Source organism: Charadrius vociferus, unplaced genomic scaffold (assembly GCF_000708025.1).
Source record: "Charadrius vociferus isolate BGI_N301 unplaced genomic scaffold, ASM70802v2 scaffold505, whole genome shotgun sequence".
In the NCBI taxonomy this organism is placed as follows: Eukaryota; Metazoa; Chordata; class Aves; order Charadriiformes; family Charadriidae; genus Charadrius; species Charadrius vociferus.
The window spans coordinates 1246309-1270948 of record NW_009648645.1 but is presented as its reverse complement, the minus strand read 5'-3'; the positions used below and the strand labels follow the sequence as shown (position 1 = coordinate 1270948).

The 24640-nt window shown below is 38.0% G+C and overlaps 1 protein-coding gene across 1 annotated transcript; it reads right to left on the bottom strand.

The window, feature by feature from the left end:
- Positions 1-581: 581 nt before the first annotated feature.
- Positions 582-18107, bottom strand: ANXA1 (annexin A1). The gene is made up of 13 exons (XM_009886404.1): positions 18078-18107; positions 14099-14177; positions 11799-11892; positions 10905-10999; positions 9130-9243; positions 8440-8530; positions 7354-7433; positions 6360-6416; positions 5373-5466; positions 4658-4753; positions 3543-3601; positions 2314-2436; positions 582-961 (listed from the first exon to the last, which is right to left on the bottom strand). The coding sequence occupies exons 2-13, from the start codon at positions 14162-14164 to the stop codon at positions 902-904; spliced, it is 1029 nt and encodes a 342-aa protein (XP_009884706.1). The 5' UTR covers positions 14165-14177; positions 18078-18107; the 3' UTR covers positions 582-901.
- Positions 18108-24640: the final 6533 nt, after the last annotated feature.

Genomic DNA, 24640 nt, shown 5'->3' with positions numbered 1-24640 from the left:
ACAAAGATGAGCAGTATTTGCATGTAACGAAGAACCAAGTAATGCTTAGTTCCACCACTGCACCTGAGGGCTATAATAACTCATTTGCACAGCATTTGGCACAATCAGGACAGTAATGCCAGGCATGAATTCTGTCCTAAATAGAAGTAGTAATAGTAGTTTTTTCACTTTGAAGATAATATAAAAAATTTACGCAACTCATCAGGAAAAAGATGAAAGTCCTACAGGGGTTATGAAGAGTTTTGTCAAGTCTTTTTTTTTTAATTTTTTTCCTATATACAAAACGTAACAAATTCATTTATTCTGGAATTTAAATGAAAAAAGAACAAGATAGAGATATTGTTAAATTTTTTATATTGTTAAATTTCTTTAGTAAGTTATCTTTAGTTATTTTTCTTAAATCTGGCTTACATAAGCCCTAGCTGAATGAAAATGGAAAGGTATAGGCTCAGCTATACTGTGTGATGTTGCTACATCCTTTTTTGATTGTTTAAGTTATTTACTGTTTTTTTCTCTCATGAACTGTACACACACAACTTGTAATTAAATGTAGAAAAGCAACAAAGGGCATACAAAGTTCCACACAGGTTAATTTTATTTTTAAAAGTTTATTTGTTTCTCATAGATAAAAACTTTACCTTTTTCATGGTTAATAAAGCAAACAGAAACTTGGGGGAACTCTTTGACTTTGGATAAATAATGGCAACAAGAGATATTAATGCCATTCAGAATAAAGATACTGAAAAAATATATTCCAGGTTACGTTTTTGACATAACGCATACAGACTAAGTACCATTCGAGCGAAATCTCACAGTGTAAAGCCTGTATTATATAGACAGCCGAGGCAAATAGAAAGACCTTCAAGCAACAGGGCTTGTGTGCATTGTACAAATGTGAAACTTAGTTATCATTTCCGCACAAAGCCACCAGGATGTTTTCATAATCCCCTTTGAGTTCATCCTGTCAATTTAAGAACAAAAAAACACAACTGTTAGGATAATGGTCTCAAGTGAAATAAATTTCAGTAAGCATTCAAGATACAGGCACCAAACAGCAATCCTTCACCTGAATAAATTAACCATTTGATAACACATATGTGTTAGCCACAGAGTGAGCTTGAACTAAGTGCCCTCACTGAAGTTAGTCATATGACCTAGAAATAAACACATGCATTTCCCGAGTGGAGCAGAGGCCAATAAAAATCCTAGGAGGTCTCACAGCATAAATAAGGAAGAGAAGTACAGCAGATTTTTTTCTGTCTAGGATCTTAAGCTTTTCTTCTCCAGATAAAGTGAAAATGCCTTCTTTGACCACTGATGTCCAATGTTCATTAATATTAAAACACTATACACATTGTTTCTAGGATTACCTCAAACACAGGCTAGTAGTACAGTGATATTTGATTCACCATAGGATTGCTTATTTGGCTTGGAAAAAAAAATGATAATATGCATTAAGTATGCACTGTAATTATTACACACAGTTTTCTTAAACTTGAATCTGCTTTGCAGAGACATATGAATTGTTTAGTGAAACCAAACTGCACCTCAAGCTATTTGGATGCAATCACCAATTTGGAAGATGATCAGGTGATGTAATTACATACCAAATTACAGATCACACACACTCATGATGGAAGAAAAACAGTGACCTTTGGCACCTAACTGAAAAAGTAGCAGACACCAATAAAAATCAAAAAGGGATTTTGATAGATGTAGGGAGTACGTTTCTACTCCAATCAAGACTTTTTTTTTTAGTGTTGTCTACTCGCCTCCACAAAGCAAGTTTAGCTTTGTTCAAGTCCCTTACTGGTTTAACTCTTCCGGAAAATAAATTGGGTGGTCTGTCCCCTTTAAGAAGATAGTTTTACTTAAGTTATCTGGAAAGCAGGCCAATTAAATGTCAAGTTAATAAGGTATTTGCAGGAGTACCTCAAATGTTAAAAACCAATAGCCAGTTACATCAAGTATCTCCCATAGATCTGTCAGTACAATCATTTCCAACCTCCTGCCAATGTACCTTATACATGCCCAAGCACAGGCATTCAACTCTTGGCCTCTACTGCAAGATGATATCCTCAGACATGTACCACTACTGACAAATTGCTACACCTTTTGTGACAAAAACATTGCCCCTGAAAATGAATTTATTCAACCAGCATGAGGGCCATTGGGAACATGAGTTGCTCAGCTACAATGAGTTACTCGATATGAAAAGGTGTCTGAGGAGCAGAAGAGTTAACAAACACTTACTGAATGGCCTAAATCACTCAGTTGTTTCCCACTTCATATGTCACCTGACAGAAAACCTACCATAATGGCTTGGCGGAGAGAGGTGCCATACAGCCTCTTGTAATAGCCTTTGATCTCATTCATATCCACTTCATGGCGTGAAACCATGATTCTGATGAGCTCTTTGTGCCGTGTCCCAAAGCCCTGTTAAAAGAAAAAGAAAAAATAAAAATTGAAAAGGAAAAAAGAAAAAAAAAAAGAAAAAAGAAGAAAAAAAGAAAAAAGAAAAAGGAAAAAAGAAAAAAGAAAAAAAAAGAAAAAGGAAAAAAGAAAATGGAAAAAAAAGAAAAAAAAGGAAAAAAGAAAACGGAAAAAAGAAAATAAAAAAGAAAAGAAAAAAGAAAAAAACAGAAAACAAACAAACAAACAACAACAAAAAACAAACAAAAAAGAAATAAGAAAGAAAGGACGCTACTTATGTCATTGAAACCCCTTAATTCAAGGTTCTGTGTGTTAATCCATCAGACTTCTTTGTGGGTGTACAAGGGCCCATATCCCATTCCTTCAGTATCTCTATATGCGGTTCCTCTCATATTCCCCTTCGGTTCCCTATGAGCACAATTCACTTCTGACAAGCTACCTCTCTCCGTGGATTTCCTTTTTACACGTTTCTTTCAGCTGTCTCCTAAAAAGAGGCATGTCCTTCACAGTGCTTGCTAGACACCAGAGACAACTTAGACTTCATTGCCTTTTTTAATTATTTTTTTTAAAGAGTGCAATGAACTGTATTTTCCTAATGATTCACTCAATTTTTCACATACTGCTCCTAACCAGGTCACAGGAGCTATGAAAATGCCTTCATACTAGGCTGTTTCAGGATCTCCAGTTGCCTCACTCAACTCAGCTTCCAACTTTGCCAGAAGGACCATGAGTGTCTTGTCTAATCTTAAGCTTCAAGAAGGTTCTTGTCCAGATCTCTAATTGCTCTCTGATTTACTTTTCCCTAATATTTTTGTGGTTTCATAAATAAGAAAGGTTACAGTTAGCTTTCTGTCACTGTCTAGAGTAAAAGACATATGTATGGACACACAGATGCCTTCCTGAACACACTATAGCAGATGAACAGTTCCTCCTATGGAAACCTCAGAGGTTTCAAATGAAAGAACAGAAGGAGAGAAAAATACACTGAATTTCCTTCTGCAGTTTTTTTTTTTATCACACAAAGAGCTTAGAGAGCTCTAGCTAGCTTGTTATTTTTCACTTCACAAAGCACCCCATGCTTACAAAGAGAGGTTCTTTCTTTAGGTTACCTTCATCGCCAAGTGGAGTTTTTCAGCAAAGAAAGCTGGCTTGCTTGTGGCACATTTCACTGTAATGAAACAATAAGATAAGGTCACACCTGCTACACACGTAACAAGTAACAAAAGGCAAAAGTTTGGAAAGAAAACACTTTAGAAGCAGTTGCAGTGTTCCTACTGGCATATCCTATTTATCTACTTCTTTGTTACCTGTCTTCAAAATATGGGAGAAGTAGCAGCTTCTTTCCTCTGTCTATTCAGAAAGCACTTCAGTCAGGGGATAATAGTTACAAGACTGCATTCCCTAGTTTACTGCCACAAAATTAAGAAAGATATTGCAGTTCCCAAGAAGAAAAAGAGGAAAGCATTTGTGTCTTCTACAGCAGAGCTTGGGGTTATGATCTGATGTTTTGTAAACTGAGCTTGCCCTCCACTTCTGATATTAAAAGGATCTAATGGGAATTTATGCAAAGTAAACTGGACTGTGATACAAAAGCTGAGAACAAGATGGGTGTCTGGCTTCTGATTCCATCCCTGGTCCACTGATAAGAGTGATTTAAGTGAGTCACTGTCTCACCTTATTTTCCATAAGGAACAGTAATGTTAAGGGGTTTAGTATACACCTCTATCACAAACCTTACAAGAATATTTTCTTGAACAAAACCACAGAAGGAAATCAGTTATATTTTTAATAATCATATACTATTCGTGTCTTTAAAAAAAAAAAAACCAACAAACTTATAGAAGAGTGGTTTTGATCTTGGGTTTTTGAAAACAGGTTCAAAACTATAGGATTTTTGATACGCATTGTTCCTGTTCTGACAGCTCTTTTTGGCACACTGATTTATTGTAAAGATCTTCCGATGTTGATGACAATCTGTTCTCCTTAGAAGACCCTTCCACATATAAAGACAGGTATTTCTACTCATTCATCAACTTTAACTGACTTTAAATAACTCAGATCACTATGTTCAGACAAGATTTTCCGAAGTATTATTTAGCAAGTTTCTCAATGAGGCAAGGTAAGCCCAGAATGGCTTCCTATCAGAGCAAGCGTAACAGAAGTAAAAAGTAGGTTTTCGTATGATCCATATATATACTAGATTACAATCTGCAGAACCACTTACCAAGGGCAGTCAGGCAGTTCTCAATATCACCTTTCAGCTCCAAATCCAGTACCTTGTTCATGTCATGCTTGCTGTATTTGGTGTAATTCTGAAAGACTAAATAAGGGAAGAAAACTTGGTGATAATAACGAAAATACAGTATTCTCCCTGCACTGCCTCTGCCTTATTCTGCCCTCACTGCTGCAGCAGTGCACACAGATGGCTGATTGTAGGCCATCTTTCTCATTTTGTTCAGCCACTACAGTGTAAAGAGCAGTGTTAGTCCATGGGCTGGTGGACGGAGCATAAGGAATGGGACTTTGTTAGGATGGTAGTGTTCATGTTCCCATTGGTAGGGATAGAAATGGTCCAATAACTCCACTGGAGCCTGTGACATTAGGTGATATTCCTGTACCCAGGGCAAACTGGCTGAGAAACAAGACCATTTTGGGGAGCGTTGAGAACCCCTGCCACACAAATCCATTGTCCTTGTAATAACTAGCCGTATGAGACTTCATGGTAATAGCTTTCTTAACAACCTAAATGAAATTGCTCATCCCGAGTAGACAGAACATCCAAGCTGCCAATTCCACCCTTAGTCAGCAAGCATGTATGCAATTACAAAGACCTTTGTAGCAGTCAGAATCACGTCTTGATATTCTATATCTTGTCTTAGTTCATGAGCAGGCCACATTCAAAATACAATTCCTGTGAAGCGCTGTTTCATCCAACCTACCCCTTCGGAGATGTGGATAGCTCCTTGAAGTAAGAACAGTTACGAACACATTAATATCTGTTCCTTTCCTTTTCTCTCCTGCTTCATACAAGGCCTGTCATAAAGAAAAGAAAGTACGAAAGTTAACATCAGTATAGTAAAACCGAAACAGAAATACTGTACTGCTGAGGCTACCAGCCAAACGTAACTTACTGCTTGTCAGTAAAGAATTCTAGCCCTTGACACAATCCATAACAAAACTCTACACAACCTCAAATTAACTCTAGCTCTACAAGTTCATACTTCACTTATGTCATAATAGTACCTAGAGAACACTATGCAGCAACAAAACACATTTTCATCACCATCTAGCTCTCCTGGTTATATTACATTCTTGAATGAAGATATATTTCACATATCATGATACACTTACAGTCTGCGTGGGAGTTTAGGACTGGCAAGCTTTCTTCAGACAAACAAAATTATCTCTGATATTAACTGGACAAATGTGAAGGAGCAACCTGTGCACCAAGTACTCCTGGTGTTACCAGGAATGACTTTAATGGAAAGTAAGAATCAAGTAAGTTTCCTGCATTTTCCTCACCTCCTCAAACCTCTCTAGAAGTAATAATTAAAGAACTCCACACAGCAGCAAAGAAGATTTAACAACACTCTCTCACTTGTCCCGTAATTCAAGAACTATGTTACAACAGAAGGAAGATTGTGTCTAATTTCTCCAGTTGTTGACCTCTACTGCAAATGGTCTGCACACTTTACATGAACTAGAAGAGATCTTGCAGAAATGTTTCCGAAGCTAGATATTAGAGTGGAGATTTAATTTCCTGCAGATGGTGAAGCTTACATGAACTTGTTAAAATAGTATCCCCTCAGAAAAGACAGCTACATAACATAGAAATATCTTTTAGGTCTGCAGCGCACAAGATTCAAGTGGAACATTCACAGCCAGAGTTTGTAATCTCAAGTAAGTCAGATGAAGTATGATCTCACCCTGGCATCATTGTCAGCAAGCTCATCATTCACATAAGAATCTTCACATCGGTCTGCCTACATAAGCAAATAAATAAATACATAAAAGTTCACTGGTACTCACAATCATACAGTTCAATCAAAACTCATCATTTTAGAGTTCCACACTACCATTCCCATACATGACTTAATATGTAACTGCAGATAGAGTTATGACAATCATTCTGTCAATATAGCTGTTGTATTTGTTAATCAATTGGAGATCATGTTTCTAAGGCCATCAGCAACTTATTTCTGAAGTCCTACATTAAAATTCACAGGAAATATTGTTTCTTAATGTAAAGTTACAGTTTTGAAAGCTGTGATTTGCTCCCTGATGACCACTAAATATATTCCTTTCAAGTTGGTTTCAAACCAAAAACTGAAGAGCCAAACAATGCACATGGAGGTATCAAAAAACAGTCCTGTGTGCATGTACAAGCTTCATACATGTACCCAAGAATCATGGACTCAATCATTTATGCATTTTAAAATGGTCTTCTTATTGGGCAGCTCCAGTATTTAAACTCATCTACTTTTGAACATATATTCACAAGACACTTTGTACACTTGCTAGCTCCCTGCCCTGTTATATAATTATTAGAAACATATCTTAACAGCAAGCGAAAAGATTTCTCTAATTGTAAGTATTTCTTCTTCTTCTATTTCCAGTCAATTGACAAGACATTATTCCTGTTGTTTTTTCAAGTGTTTACAGACAGTTACTACATATAAGTCTTAAAAGCATAACTGACAAATAATTACAAACATCATTGTTTTTTAAAATATGTTTGAGATAAAATCTCATTATAGCTTGTTTAAGAACAATTTCATATGATCTAAGATATGTGCGTAATGCAAGGAAATAAATCTTCCCAAAATCCTTATTTATTGTATGTCTCTCCCTAAAATAGTCTTGACAACATTATTTTTTTATTATGGGTAATGTCACTCAAAATGCTTAAGTACAGCATACCTTCGCTAAAGCAACTAAAGCCTTCTGAAAGTCTCCAGATGTGTCAGAGATAATGTCTTGCGTCAGATCTCTCTTTAGCACTGAAATTGAAAGGAAAAGGATTCGTAGTTCATTTTAAAGTTATCAACTAGGTTGATCTTTACAGGTTCCTCCCAACCCAAACCATTCTATGACTGTTTTTTTCAGCCCTTTCTTAATTTCCCACTTAAATAGGCCCACTAGAAATGCAGTTTTCTCACTTCCTCTCATTTATCTTCAAGAGAAGGGGTATATTTGTAACACGTCCTTTAATCCCTGAGACATGCTGTGCAATTGGAGGCTAAACTCAAAATCTGCTGAAAAAGTCCTTTCCTAAGGTCTTGTGGGTGGCATTGTCTTGGGCTCTTGCTTGTGAAGTACAAAAAAAAAAAAAAGCTTGAAACCTTTTCTGACCCATTTGTCTTTCATTCTTATTTCTGGTTGTTCTTATCAGCAGTGAACTCAATCACAAAACTCTTCCAAAAAATCAAAGTATTAATTCAGGCTTCTAACTGAGGCTATTTGAATGGAAATATCTTGGAAAAATTATCCTATATTCTCAGAAAACATGATTTAATTAGACAACACTGACTGCAGTAAACTCTACATATATGAGAGATACCACAACACATTTTAGTTACCTCTTCAAAGATTGTCCCCCTTTAGTTCACTGATTGTTCCTACTGCTAATGTTATCTGTGTTGCTAACTCAATAAGCTTTTTTTTTCAAGCCTAGTGAGATCATAAGAGGTTAGCCAGGTCTCAGTTGTAAGAGAATAAAAGCAGCTGTGTTTTGCTTGCATCCCAGAAAGCATCTAAATGCATTGCCCATTCCATGAGACATCTGCAGTTCTGTTGGTGATGATGTACCTTTTCCTTCCCTGGGATCCACGTAGATCAGAAAAAAAGTCAGTGTGACCTCACTTCCCTACAACTCTTTCAACCTGTGAAGATTCACTTGCCTTCTACAATGTCATCTCAACTTCTCATATTGAGAAGTGGGGCTATGACTGTAATGTGTCTACTGTAGACTTATATTATTAATATTTCTTTTTTGCTCTGAATTACCTTCTTTGTAGTATCTGCTGGCTTCTCTGATCTCTTTGTTGTTTCTTGAGGCCAGAATCTCAATTAAGGTATCTTCATCAGTTCCAAGTCCCTGATAAAAATGGTTGAATTTTTAGAAATGTTACTTGATACTTAAAATTTAGAAGACCAGAAATAAGATGAAAATCATGGACTCGGCTTTGAAGGCCCCATGTGGGACAAGAAAGAAAAATGAAGAACATTGTGCTTCCATACAATATTGTTATTTCAGTTCTTTTGGAATTAACTTTTTAGCACACTAATACCACTGGTACCCAAAGGAAACAAGAAAGGGACCAACCCATGCACGTAAAAGATAGGAATGAAAAATTTATGAAGAAAAATATCCCCCTCGCTTTTTGTTTTCTCTTACATAAACATGTATGTAAATACTATGGCTTTCTACCACTACTACATCAGCAACCACTTTTCAGAATGCAAAAACAGTTCATTCTCACCAAAGAATACCATTTGCAGCCAATCTTCATCAACTCTGAAATTTAGCAGAGATTGCTGGGTCCTGTTCTCAGAACCTGGGTTACCAGTATATATTTATTTTACAAAATGGGGTTAAAATGTTAAAGCTTTGAAATCTAAGTTCAGTGTCATGTACAGGCCCCAGTAATTATTTATGCTCTTTAGGAAAGCTTTTCTCAGAAGATTTTGCCTTACCTTCATAGAGGCTCTTAATTCTTCAGCATCAAACTGAGCTGGAGTTTTGAGCAGGGCCACAACAACATCTTCCAGGTGGCTTTTCAAAACTTTTTTCAAGGCTTCTTCCAGACTCTGTGACAGGAAGAATAAGAAACACACTAATCTAGTGAATGGTAAAAAGCTGCTCTTCAGCTACAGTCCAGAAATTAAGTCTGATCTCTCATGAATCTTAGTCTACATCATACCTTTAGCTACTAGAAAGAATTATGAAGCAGTACTTGAAATTTTTAATTTCACACCTTTATGTTAACAAAGTGTCAGGGGTTTTCAGTAAGTATTCCGGAGTGCTTTCACACGCTGGAGTTCAGCCATATTCACCCATTTACAGCATCAGAAGAAGACTCAAAATAGGCAGCTTGGTTTTTAAGAGAAGTTGATACTGTATTGCTGTTATAATTATGACTGGGTTTCTTAATCTGGGTAACATTTTAAATCATCCATTTATTGCTTAAAACATACAGAACTTGTAGTGGAAACTCTGTGGCCATAACATAGTATTGTGCTACACAAAACTGCAAGTCCTGAAGTCAAGATTTGGGCTATGTTCTAATTTGACCTAAATTTAAGTTTTAAAAAAAAGTATATCTGATTCATTCTGTCTCCTATCTGGAAACGCTCAGTACTCTGTTTTGTTACATTAAAAGTTACACCCCTGTTCTTCAGCAAGTATGTGCCAAGGCTGTGGCTATAAAAGTGAGAAGGTCAACCTGCTTTGTTAGGGATATTTAAGCCAACTAGATTATTTCAGCAGCAAGCAGTGCGTCCATAGTTAGTTCTGTTCTGGTTTTGATGGCATGCCAGGACCCAGGGTATCTAATAATCTAACAGCATTAGTCTCCCTGCGTCCTTGAAGATTTATTTTAATTTAGGTCCTTAAAAAATGTAATTGCAAGGCTGAAGCTTCCTCTGAAAGGGGAGAGGGCTGTGAAAACCACAAGTGAGGTTTCCTGAACAGAAATAGGAAATCTAGGCTAAAATGAGATATTAGACTTATTTTCTAAGTTGGTCGTTAAAAGATCCACTTAGAGTTTCAAAGCAAAATACTCAAAGAAATCACTTTCCAAGGAGGAAAATGATTAGTAACTGTGGTATGCCAACTGCAACTGTAATTTCAAATTAGAGTTACAGGTTCAACTGGAGAAAATTTTTTATAGAGAAAAGTAAGAGCAATTAAAACCATTTCCAGACACGTGCAGTATTTTCAAGTTTCTCAGATCCAGGGACTAGCAGTTTTACCACTCAGATGTCGAACGCTGCTCTCTGTATATCCGTTCCCATACTAATGTTGGTATACTTGTGGAACAGCATTACATTCCTACAATTTTCCTACCCTATTTAGTATTCTATCTGGACCGAAATATTCAGAGAAATGACTCCAAGTACCATTCTCCACCTCTCCCTTTCTCTCAGCAAACTGTTTCCCAGTGGTAGCAAAATCCCTGCATTCCCAGAGATGTAGTGATTTAAAGGATCTCCAGGGCATTCAAAAACCTGGAAAGTCAGAACTTCAAAACTGTTTTTTTTACTTCAAAATAGTGGCCACCATATTCAAAGGCTCAGCTTTGGCAATATAGTTGCAAGGTATTATCATTCCATCATGGTTTTTACAAACTACAGAAGGCAGGAGACCGTAACTTTTTGTTCTACGAAGCTAAAGATATATGTTCTATCTGAGCCAGGAGCAACACTGATATTCTGGGTGTAAATTTAAGCTTGGCTTGGATATACTTTACCTTTCCTTTAGCCTGCTGATAGGCAGCTTTGATCTGCTGACGCTGAGCATTTGTTCTTTTAGTCAAGATGTCAATGATGGTGGCTTCATCCACACCTGTAAGTCACCAAAGAACAACATGTCTAATATACTGGAAATATTATAGCTGCCTCTAGTGCATCATTTAGCCAAATAATAATTTTTAGATTTTATTATTCGCTTTATGCCATATTTTGATTTCTTGACACACTGCAGTTTAACCAAAGAAAAAAATTAATCATCTACTGACTTACAATTAATGATGTAATGAAGAAACCAAATAAATAAGATTCCCATGAAACACAGAAACCTATGTTTCTACAATTTCATATAGGAAGTCTTAAAGTGTACTGAGTACAGAACTTACACTACAAAATAACTGAAAATAAAATAGATGGCATACTCATTTAATCTCAGCAAGTCAAATTTAAAATGGTTTCAAAGTACAGGCAACGTGCCAAATGTGAATTTCATTAAAAGAGAGAAGCGCAGTAGAAGCATGCACTACATTGTCAGCGTACTCCCTGGGTCTTGCAGTGATTTCATGGAAATCAAAATAAAAAGTATTAGTATGGTATGTTATAATATTTTTTGATTCTTTAAATTCTTTTAGAAATTAAATTTTTACAACCCTTCCTTCAACATATTCAAGAACTTTAATGTAGTATTAAGGTCTGAAATTGTAATACAACATCAGGATATCAAAGTTGAGATTCGTTACCAAGTGACATAATTTAATGTATTGCCAAGCTTTTAAAAGCAGAGGCACCTCTCCTCCTTGCCGTTGTCTCTCATTCTGATATTTTATTCAGTGTCATTCTCAAAATTTCCTAAGGAAGAGTCCCAACGTAGCAGGTTAAATATTTACTCCTCTTACCCTTTACAGTAATAGCTTTGTCCAAAGCAACAACATCAGCTGATGGATCAAACGTAGGGTATGACTGTACTCCAGAGCCACCTTTTGAACTTTTCTGCAGAGGGGAAAGAAAAAAAAAAAAATGCTCATTGCAAATAATATATTTGTAAAGAAGCAATTTTAGATACGTAAATAAACCATGTATTTGGGATTGTCTATTACAGGACTATCAAGGAACATACACAGTTTTGTAACTACAGAGAACTAAATGGACTCAGTAATGGACATGCATTGGATCTATACCTTTCACATCTCTTATATTAAACAGGAAATACTTCACACATTCTTTTACGCACCTGAAGACATATTTCTCAGTGTAAGTTAGATTCCACAGGAAAATACTTCTAACTGTCATGTTAGGCAATTACGTCCAAATTCTAAAAGCTCTAAAACCACAATTAAATCCCACAGGCACTGCCAGCAAAGTGCTACTAATTTCCTTGCTCATCTTATGCAAAATGACTGTGCACCACATTAAGTGACTTCCCAGCTGACTCATATTTAAGGCTACAAGCACTTCTTGCATGCAAGATCTTGGAGAAGAGTTCAAGTCTAATCCTACGAAGTGGAAAACTGTTATTCAAATTCTTTGAAACTTGAGATGTAAGCCACACTTTCTTCACAGGCACCATCCACTGTCTGCCTTTGTTGAAGCCACTCCTAGATAGGCACTCCCTAGTCAATGTCTAAAGTGCTCTGGGAATACCTAAGGATGATGAATTCCACTACGTGACAGATGACGTGCCTTGCCCTAAGCCAGCAACATGACAAATCAAGTTACTGGTAGGACTTAGAACCCAACAGTACTATCTAACTGATGCCATACTCATTACCATCTTTTAAAGAAGCTATAAAATGCCCCAATATTCCTGGATGAAATATTTATATAAAATTCTCCGTGGTATGATATATGGTGAGATTTTTTTATTAAAAAACAAAACCAAAACAAAACAGTAGTTTACCTAAACTTTTTCAGAATCACCTACACTATTTGTCCTGTTTCAACAACTCGCTATTTTAATTTTTCTAAATCCTTTGCAGCTAAAATTAAGTAGTACATGACACATTTCAAGGTCTTACAGATACAATTTTTACATACAGCATTATGTATTGAATTTTGTACATTTCTAACATCTGATAATTAAATATGTAACTCCCTACACAATTCTATCACTAGGAATTTTATGAGAGCAGAAGGACTCCATACTTAAAGCAGTGTCTCACCTGCTTTTGAAAAAATCACTGTGACTTGTGTGATAAGCCAACAGAGGAATGGAACTGGTTTGCTGCCTGTTTCCCAGGCACCCCAGGTTAATCTTTGTATACTGGTTTCCATGACAAACACCTACTAGCAATAAATCTGTCTGTAACCAACACAACCAGAATGACTCAGGAACCTGGGAGTGCAAGGGAAAAGGGATGGTAGAGCCAAAGGTTTATGCACAAAATGTTGTGCAAAGTCACAAAATCCATGCAGGTCTAAAGCAGAAAACTTTATTTATTGAAATTTCCCCCTTATGTTCAACTTTTTTCAAGATTAAAGTTCTTTCAGGATCTCCTGTGACTTCACAGTGTGTCCCTTTACCATTGCTGACAGTCATTTCAGTATCTTAATCAACTTCATTACCACAAAGACCCTTCATGTCATCCTAGTGCAGTAATTCCTTACTTCTCACCAACATAAGCCTCCCTTCTAATCACTATCGGTACTGATCATCTGAGATTTTTTATTACATACTGTGACTCTTTCCACTGTAAGCACAACACATGATACGAAAACTAAGGCATATACTAGTCACTTGAGTTCCTCCTTTACATTCCTGGCCTCCAACTCATGACTTCCTGTACCTCAGCCTAAAAGTCCCTGTTTTCCTCATGTACATCATCTCAACATGTTCATACACATTCACACACATGTGCATCAGATTACTACTTTAAGGAGGAGGACTTGGGTAAATCAGTTATTGGCCCCTGTGAATTACAGTTTTATTACAGTAACTAGTTCTGCCCAGGAATTGATAACTAGACTGACATGTGCAAATAAGAGTAATTTTTCATCTGATACCAGACTTCCCAGGTCATTAGGTTATATGAGATTATATGATGCAGTAAAACTGGGTTCCAGTTCCAATCAGCTGGAGTTTTGCCATAGGTTTTCTTCCCTTTGAGTATACAAGACATGTTTGTGACCTATGCCTTTAAATCACTTCTAAAAGTCCTTGAAAATAAGCATGATGCTCTCAAAAGGTGATAATACTTACAATACATTCGTGCTCTTGATTTTCCATTAACCATGCCTGTTTAAGAAATTCTGATTCCATAGCCATGTTGGCGGAGTTTCTGGGAAGAGATGCATCAAGTTACAAACCGTGTTTCATCTAGTCACAAACCATTTTTCATCATTTTCAGCACCAGTGCAACTTAAGATCTCCCTCTCTCAAAATCCTTTCTCTTGAACTATGACAATGCATGGGTTAGATTCCCAAGCAGTAATTGGCCTGGTAAAATGCAGGTAACTTTTGTTTATGTTTGGCAGGTGAGACAATGCTCCATAATTGCTTGTTCACCCCTACAGCCTTAGCTACTTGCAGAAGTTTTAGATTAGAAATAGAAGAGTAAACTAGTTGACCTATTTGCTTATTTACTATGGCAATACCTAAGCATTAGCATTGATTTTCAAAGGGAAGTTACCAGAGAGAAATTAAAGTCTGTCTTTCTTCATTGTTTAAGGTATCAGGTATGCCCATTTAGCTTGCCAAATATTTGATTCTGTTCAAATTCAATGCTAAACAAGTATTCTTGTCCGATCATTTACTGAGGTTGGAGCTCTTCCATGTTACGTTAAGACAAAAGATATACCCTTGTTAAATATATTCTCATGTAATTTCTTCGTCTTGCTCCTTCCTAAGAAAGATGAGTAAAATTGGACAGTTTCACCTACACTGTTCCTTATTTCTTATCTATTTCATCCAATTTCTACAAAATAATAGAGCATTACCCATTTAAGGATGGGAACAAAGTAATTTTTGCTTTTTACCATTCAACATGAAAATCAGTCTAGCTTTTCCATAAGATACCATGCAGAATGGGAAAAAAGACCAACTGTGATGGGATTTGACATTGAGGACCCAAAAATAATAAATAGGTTGATTCATAAAGACTTTGCTGTGAGGAATATTTTGTTTGGTAATAGAAACACCGAGGGAACAAAGAGCAGAAATTAATTTTTTACCAAATAAAGTATTTTTGGTCTGCTCAAAATAGATTAAATCTTTTTTTTTTTTTTTTTTTTTTCAAAACACACTTCCATAGCAAAGTCTAGGAAAAGCTTAAAGCACTCATAATAAACTAATGTTACTGAGTAACCTGAAGCATCTTTGAATCTAGTGGGAAGAGACAAAATGCTATTCATAGTCTCGGGGTACAGATCATATAATGTTGATCATATACCCGAGTATAAAAAAATGATGTTGCACATGCTGCAAACACACTTACCTTACTTATGCCCTGTGTCTCACTGAAGGACAAAGAATAGTCATTTAAAGCGGCACACACGGAGGACCAGGCAGTGTAGCTGCAGCCCAGCTGCTTCTTTCTCTCATGGCAAAACTTTAAAACTCACTTCCACGTTCAGCTGCCAACAAAGCAGCAGCTACCTTCCACGGCCCTCCTCCAGCCCAGCTCCACCCTTCCATTCCTTCTCCGAGGCAGGAGCCACCACACTCCCTCTTCCTCAGAAAACCCGTGCTTTTGTGCCCTTCCCTCAGCCCTGAGGGCACAAAATTCACCTCTGCCAGTGCTGCTAGAAAATCTGAAACTGACCCTGAATCTTTATTTATATGTCACTTAAAGTAGGTCTCACCTGGGTAAATAATGATCAGAATATTATGTTAGTTTTAAGTATCAACTTTTACGCATGTGTCGTTTATTGAGGATCGGAAAAGCATACTTATGTTGCTATTAAAAATGTTATTTTACCAAGCTGTTATAGTGACTCCTATACTCTTATTACATTGACAGAAGAAGTATATGAGGCCAGATTAAGTGCTATAGTATCTAAAGTTCTGCTGCATTTTATAACAGCACACACAGAGGCCATATGCAGCTGGATGGAAACATTTTAAAGCCTCCATACTAGGTGCACTGAGTCACCAAAAGTGACAAGTACAGATACGGCTGTCGACTAATAGATTCACAGAGTGGTGTATAATTGTTTAAAACTAAGAAACAAGATTCAGTCTCATAGCACCAGATCTAAGACGAGGTGGGACCAAAACTGCATTTTGGTCGATAGAGTAACAATTCTCAGGAATAAAGCTGGTAGAGCTGGCTCCAGTGAGAACTGCTAACCTGTCCATTGCTTCTGCCTGTCCCCACCCCCACCCCTCACACCCAGCTATAGAGGCTTGGCTGCTCTTGGGGATGAATAGAGCAGAAGGCTGCTAGCCTACACTAAATCGGGTTTATTAAGCCTCTAAACCTTGATGTCTATACTAATTTATATTAGAGATACAGTAAAAGAATTCTGTGCCTTCAAAACTGAGTCTTTTATTTTCCTCCTTTTTTAAATAAAGGCACTTTGGCATGCAGATCCATCTATTTCCACATAGTAGACAAATTAAGTTTAATAGAAGTCAAAGCAGGCAATGGCTCTTGAGAGGGGCTAAAGACCAAACTGCGCTTGAATTGGCTCAGAAAGTTGCGAAACCACCTTGCATATAAAACTGTTTGCCTGCTTTATAAGAAATTATGGTTGATAAGAAAAAAGAAGACTGGAATCTAGGAAGACAGCCAGCTCCCTGACAGAGTAGAGGTCTTTCCCGATGCTTTGACTCATGCTGCTCTAAAATGCAAACAGCTCATGTAAACAATACCTAGATCCAGTAGGGACAAATTCAGTCAAAATATTATTTTAATTTAGGATGAAAAGGAATGGAAGAACTAATGGCTTTCTGCCATATATTTTCCTTTACTTTTGAGCTCACGACAAAATCTATGAACAAGGAGATGAAAAAATAAAGGCACCAACAGAGTGGTAGACAAGTGTGACACTTCTTTCTGGTTACTCCATACCAAATACCTATTTGAGAGTTATTCTGTTTAACAAAATATTGTCCAGGCCATGTGTCCCACTTCCAAGACTGGAATCTGTTGATGTCCCATTTCAAAGGAAAGAGGATCAAGAACTTAGAATTTCTCAGTTTGAAAAATATTGTGGGTTTTATGCATTTTATCATTTCCAATTGAGATGATCAACACTGCAACTGGAATGAAAACCCAGAGATCCAGACTGAATGCAAATTACTGCAATGTCGCGTTCTGTCTGGCTCCCAGTCCCCAGAAAAAGCACCCTGGATCTAGACATAGGCAAATTTTTAAAAGTTTTGAGAAAATACTCAATATTTATTGAAAATATTTAAAGACACAAATTAGACTTCCACACTACAGTCTGTGTCAAATGACAGCATTCCTCCAAGCTTATTTAACCATACCCTGAACTGTATCAGATATATCATCTCTGGTTACTCTCCAATGCTAGTTACCAGGATCTTGATGTAAATTAAGGTCATCACACCCTATCAGAAAAACAGTCAGTAGATCTAACACAATAATTTATTTTACAGTGAGAAAGTCTACTGAATATGCATGAAAACAGAGAGAAAGACAATCCCATCCTTGGAAAATTCAGTGGAAAGTTTTAGCAGAACAAACCTCAGATGACACAGCCCTTACTTATCTGGCTTTGCCTAAGTTCTTAGTCACAAAACCAGGGGTTTGCTCTTATGCTTCTAAAAGGCTGCTTTGCCTCATTTTCATCACTTTCATGACCAAAGAACTCTTTACAGTCCCACAGCAACAAACTGAAGTAACAACAGCTGTTTCTTATTTTAAGTTTCCATACAAAGCTTGTTAGTTTTCCAGCAACTCCAGTTTTACTGCAGATTTCGACAGCAGCCTACTACAAAAGCAAAGAGAAAGCATAGGCAATAATCTGTTTTTAATCTTTTAAGCATTTTTTTTCAATTCCTTACATTCATTAAACAAAAGCAGTAATTGTTCAAGCCCTTCCCTGTACCTGAAACGTTACAAAACTGAAAGAATTCCTCCTGCCCACACCCCTCTTTTCCCACGCCAGCAAATCCAACCCACAGAAAATTGCACCAGGTCACTTGACAAATAATTAAAGTTCTTAAAGTTTGCCAGGTCTACAGAGAGCAGCAAAGAACTATAAAAACCTACCTTCTTCCTTACAAATACTACTTTTCAGGACAGCACAGTCAGGAGTAAGAGAGCAGAGGGCTGGTGATGCTTTTATAGGGCTGTGCAAGAGACCCCACCTAGCAACCAGCGTGTTTGCACAGCCCCAGCAACCGGCTGCTCTTTACAGCAGCTAAATCTGGGCGCTGTCCAAAACACAGAACCACACACACAAAAAAAGTCATTGCAAAACTATGTGCTGGAGAAAGCAGGAGCAGATTTCAGAAGGGAAAAGGCAACAAATGAGCATGCTGTGGTAGCTCTCCTGCCCTGCCATGGCCACATCCCTCACTAGTAAATTACCATAAATCTTTTGTCATTGTAAGATTAAAATGTTAAAAAACTAAACTTGAGTTACACCTTTCACATTTTGACATGTCTGATACTACCTCAAAGTGAATATATTAAGATATATCTTTGATCAGTGAAACTTTGAGGGAAAAAGGAGTGGAGAAGAGTGAACTCAGCTTCTACGCTTCACTGAGCTCTGGCAGCTATTAGCTCTGTTTGTTCTGCACATGAGCCTGTGGCAGAAATGGTCCAGGAATAAGACATGTCTAAAGCTTAATATTATACCCTGTATCTTGGCTTTGGGTTTTTTTGGAAAGGAACAACATGGAAACTAGCAGGCTTAATAGAAGGGCAATAACTGGCACCTATGTAATTAGAAAGAGGTTGAAACATTCAGATTAAAACTCTGAAGTTCAAAGTGAGAGTGGTTTGCACAAGATGAGGGATTTCGGCAGCCTGCTAGAAGCAGTTTGCTGCAATCACTTCCTCACCAAGCTGGCCAAACACATTTTCCAGAGCACGTCCGGCACAGCACCACGCTTCATATCACTATCATCTCAGATTGGCCCAGAACATGATGATCAGTGAAGAAATATCACTTCCTGAACCAGAAGCGTTTGCAAGGAGCAGATTGGCCTCCCAGCTGGCTGTTGTCCTGCTTTCTGCTGACCTAGACGTGCTGCAGCACACTGGTACCTCCAGAATGAGGAAGTATGGCTGATAAGCATCACATGAACATACATGAAATGCAGTCAGCCCTTCAAAGCCAAGTGTTGCAATTCATAAAATGAGGGGGGAGGGGAAAAAACTGCTAGGTACCATTAGAGGAAACACTCGCAAACTCCTCAAATGTAGCATACAGAATCCAGCATTGCTTACACCTTCCTCTGTTCAAAATAGCTCTGTAGAAACTGTTGGGGCCCTAAACGTGTCCCCTCAACAGGGTTTGGTTGCAGGTACTGGGGGTCAGCTAAGGATCAGCACAGCCAAGGGGGTCCCCATTCCACAGGGCCAAGGGAAGACCACCAAGCACTGCTGTGGGAGGCGCTGGCCAGGCCACCCCAGCCCTGAGACCTGCCTTCAGCTGAGGCCCCAGTGCTTGGACCTCACCTGAGGTGAGGCACCTGCCTTGAGCTGGGCTGGGACTGGCTGTGGCACCTGGGCTGGGCCCAACCTGCAGGCTGGTGTCCTGTCCTGTCCCATCCCATCCCCATCTCCAACCCCAGGGAGATGACCAATGCCTGGGGCTGCCCCCAGTGCCGCCCAGCTGTCCTTCTCCTGGCTGGGATGGTGGGGCCAGAGGGGCTGCCAGACCCTGCCTTGCCAACCACAATAGGGACACCACCACCACCACCACCCCACCCCAAGTCCTGACCCCCTGGGAGTCCCCAGCTCCCCCAACTCTCCGACAGTAATTTTCCCCTGCATGTTGTTCTTTCCTTTCTTCCTGCAAATTTCACATGTTATTTGACAAAAGTATTTCAGATATTTTCAGTAAGCTAAATAATTGAAGCAAATAATTGAAGGGGCCTACCAGCTGACAGCGATATTGTGAGCAAGCTGGCAGGTTGTATTTGGTTTTGTTTATTCAATTATGACATGTGAAGTTCAGATTACTCCTGGCCCCCTGACTTTCTCCATGTCAGTAGGATACTACCAGTCTTATTTCACTAGGGTCAGATGTTGGCGAAAACCTCTGTTTACACCCTTTTTCTGGGACTGTTTCCCTTGCCTGTTAATGAGCATAGCTAATTACAATCTGTTTATACTGAAAGGCTGGAAAACTGTGCATATCCCTGGTGCACCTAGCTGAGTCTTTTGAAGTACTGAAATAACCTAGAAAGCTGGGTGACACAGGCTCGGAGCATCTTTATAAGTTTTTTCGCATTTTCACAGTAAAGAAAATAGCATAGCTGCATTTGCTGCAGGCTTGTGTGGGTAGGAATCAGTGTGTTACAAGTATTTACTAGGTCTCTCTTACACGTCAACTCTTTTTTCTAATACGCTTTCTCAATAATTGGACTATTATTCCATTTCATCATAGTAGTTTTCTACCTTTTTTTTTTTTTTAATTGCATTGTCTTTCAGGCCTGTGTTTCTACTTTCAGAGTGATCTGACATGAAGGCATTATGCTACAACTCATTGCAGAAGTTCTTTGCATTTGCTTTTACTCCTTAATGGGTGGGGAGATGTTGACTCATCATCTTCCTGACTGTGGGATGACTCACCATCTAAGCCACGGAGCTTTATTGTACAAAATGCTTACACTTAAAAAATGCAATTTAATTGGAGGGACCTTTAGTGTTTATTGTTAAGTTTTTAACTGTAACGCCATCATTTGTTTCACAAAGTTGTAACAGTGTGTGGATTGTTTATTGTTGACCTCATAGTCTTTATGCAGAAGTGGCAAAGCATACAGCTACTGTAATAGTATAAATGAGACAAAAAGAAATGGTTTTCTTTACTTTTGGACTCAATGTGACATCTCTCAGATACTGCTACTGTTACTAGTTTGAGGTAATAGTCAATGTAGTATGGAAAACAGTTGCTGCTGAGAGAAACGGAAATGTTCAGTAAAAGTAGAAAAGAAAAATAATCACTTTTGGTAAACTGCCAGATTTGGCTTTACCAAATATTTCTCTTGAGGCTGGTGATTTCAGCTCCAGTGGGTGGATGGAGTTTCCCCAAGCAATTCACCCTGCACAAGATGATAACAAAATGAGTCAGGAATTTTGTTGGAGGTTCGGAGAAAGATCAGGGGCCCTTATATCTCTTTCAGAGGCTGATGCCTCCCCTGCTGCATTTGTTCTGCCTGGGATGCCTTAAAGAAGGCTTAAATTTGGGGGTATTTGGGAGAGAACCATTCTACCCACACTCAACCAAAAAGTCCTTCAGTGACCTTCAGATTACCTTTCAGCTAAACATTAAGTGGAAATTGATGCTAACAAATTGCATTGTTATGAAATAGTATTATCCTGCAGGAGCTCCTGCGTTTACTAAGTCAGACAATAAGTCATAAAACAGAGCTCTGCCTATTTCACACCAGGGCAGTCATCCATTTTGAGCCAGTTGATAGCAAGCAAGAGCCATCTAGAATCTTCCTCTCTCATATTTCGCACCTTGTGACTTCATTTATCTTCAGTAACTTTTATCCACATTCTACAAAACTGAGGAGAAACGCATTACTTCATTTCCTTAGACAGCCAGGACCTGCAGGCTAACCAGCTGTACTCAGATTTCAAGTAACAGAGGCAGCAATATAGATGATGTAGATCTAAGAGCATGTAACGTCACCACTGTATGACTTACAGCAGTCCTACAGAAGGCAGTAATACTTGCAACAAGACATTCAAAGCAAACTCATTACTGCTTCCACTAACACGTATTTACCGATTCCTGCACAAATTCCTGTTTTAGGAAGCAAGTCTCAGTTACATTATTCAGAAAAATATCTTTTCTGCGTATTGAAGTATAGTACCTCCTCAGACCTTCATCTCTTCCTTTGACATTACAACAGATTAGATTTCAGTTTCAGTGAACACAGCTATACTATCTATTCATACGCACCTAATCTGCATGATTCTAGATAGGTCCATCTAGGGTTGGATTGTGATCATGGATATCCCTGTGATCCTATGCCATGGGCTGGGTAGCATAGAGCTTTAAATCTAAGAGCTGCCAATCTAGACACACGACTTCTTTTTGAGTGTCAGGCTTAAAGAAAAAAGGATATTCATAAAGCAAGTAATCAAAACTGTGCAATATCTCTCATGGCTTCTCTGTTAAAGGATTTATTTTCATTAATGTGTTGTTTCCCATTCAGATCATGTTTCAGCTGTGGACCTTTTTGCAAGGTTGCAAATAGGGAAAAGATGGGACAACATGAATTTGTGTCTTGATACTGATTCAAAACAGCTCGTAAATATTTTTGAGAAATTTTCTAACTGGGATTAATTGTATTTGGTTTTGCACCACACAAAATATTTATCACTCACCTCTCTCTTTCATCATAGATTAGCTAATAATTTATGACTGCCTCATGAATTACTGAATTGGCATTGATCCTCTGGTAACAGGAATTCCATGCTTTAATCAAACATGCATCTGCTTCCATAATTAGCTCTGATACTTACTATTCACTTAGTTGTAGTAAATACCTTTCTGTAGCTCCAGAGATTTATAGACATGTAAAGGGATTTTCTGAGTCTCATGCTAAACCAAAGTTTGGCTATCAAGAAGACACAAAACGTTAGTGAACTACACCCTACAAAAAGAAATCAAAATAGCCTGTGCAGTACTAGAAACAGGAATAGCTGTGTGTAAAGTCATGTCAAGATGCCATCATTTTAGGAACTAGAAGTCCCAGTCAGCTTAAATGAGCTCAAGTTTTGTCACTCAATTTAATGGAACCAGGAATTCCTCTTAGGGATGCAGATTGAGAAACACTTCCAGAAGCTTTTTCAACTTGTCAGATTGCCTTCCAGGCATAAGCCCTGACTCCTCTATGGTTGTGTGCCAAAGTAATTTATATGAGGAAAATCTGGACCTTCTAGGAAGCCTTTAGGAAAAAAGCTTTGGAAACTCTGGTTACACAAATCCTCCTCCAAATCTCAGTAAAGCAAAACAGACCTGTACAAAGATGAAGCCGTGACAAAAATAGTAAATCACTGGGGAAGGTATAGCTTGGTGCACATGCAGTGGAAAGTACTAAGGGGACAAGACAAAGAAGCAGGAACACATAAGCTTTTTACTGTCCTATACAGTGTATAATGCTAAGCAGAGGGTGTGTATAATAGTAGAAGTGGCATTCAGAGAAGGGAACACAAATGACAGATCTTTACTTTAGGCAATCAAATATATGACTGCTGTGGAAAGCTCAGTGCCCTTAATGGAGAAAAGTCTTGTGAAAACAAATGAAAAAACGAAACAGGAGAGCTGGTGGCGTGTCACAGCTGATCCTAGGAGGAGTGGAATTAGGCAGTGTCTTCCAGTGAGACCAAAAAGCAGTATGAGCAGTATTTTGTATCTCAAAAGAGACTGAACCCTGCTGCAAAATTACATTGTCGTAACTTCAAAGAAGTAAGAGACAACACTAACTAGAAAAAAGCTAATGAACAGATTAAGCACCTGTAGTGTTGCAATACATAGGTTAAATTTAGCTATATGGGGGTTTAAAGCTTATTTGGTGTTCTGAAATTGATCTGATTCTACGAAGTAGCTTTACATCTACTGCCATTTCTGGGTTCCCTTTTTCCTTTAGAGTAATATTAATGTATTAAACGTTTCCTAATATCCCCTTAGCAAACTGTGCTGCTTTGGTTGGTTTTGTCTGTTGAAATGAATACCAATGAGTGGGTCTATAGACAGTAACCATCCAGGTTAAAACAATAAAGTGTATCTTACTCCTCATCTACAATGAGGAGTGAGTATCATATTCTGAAGCTTCAGAATCACTTCAGACAAGCTGAGACATGTTGGGAATGGCATAGCCCTTGGCTCTGACTACCACACAAAACCAGGAATGGCATAATAGCTGAATAATAATAAATTATATTTTGCTCATTGTCTACATTCAGGGTGTGATAAGAACAGTCAAAAAAAAAAAAAAAAGAGGAAATTAGACATTCCATTTTCTCTTGTAATACCCGACCCTAACTGTTCCGATTATTAAATGGGGGATTGTTGTGGTTAGGAAAAGTTGTCCAAGACAGCTTGGGTATTAATATTTCACTGAGTAGCTTACCTGCCAAAATTAGGAGTGACATTTCTGTGCAGAACAGGCAGAACTAATTCACAATTAGTCAGTGACTGCAAAACTGATTTACTTCTATGGAACATTAGGATAGTTTAATCTCAGACAAAATTAAGCTCTTCATGTGCGTTTCCCTCAAACTTTCACAAAAACAAGGTACAGATAGAGAACAATCTGAACTGCAGTGTTCCATTTGAAGATGTGCTTTTTCTGGCCTCCTCCATTGTGTGTGTTTTCTCTTCAATTTAAGATCATTGTTGACTTTCAGCAAAAGAATTTACATCCGGGAGATTTGTTACAGACTACTGTATTCAGATGTTGAACAGCAATTGCTTGTTGTGTTTCCAGCCAAAAATGCAGAAAAACATGGGGTTTGTGTTTCACTTTTACTCTAGACTGTGTTGCTTGAAGGCTGTTGCTGCTTGGGAAGAAATACTATATAGAGCACAACGGATGACATGGTGCAAACCACAGTTATTCATGAGAAATTTTAAAGGGTTT

Coding starts and splice junctions, on each gene's coding strand:
- ANXA1 (XM_009886404.1), bottom strand. CDS start 14,164: ATGGCTATGGAATCAGAATTTCTTAAACAGGCATGGTTAATGGAAAAT. Junction 11,893..14,098: donor ATCAAGAGCACGAATGTATT/GTAAGTATTATC, acceptor TCCCCTCTGCAG/AAAAGTTCAAAAGGTGGCTC. Junction 5,467..6,359: donor TTGCTGACAATGATGCCAGG/GTGAGATCATAC, acceptor TCTTTATGACAG/GCCTTGTATGAAGCAGGAGA.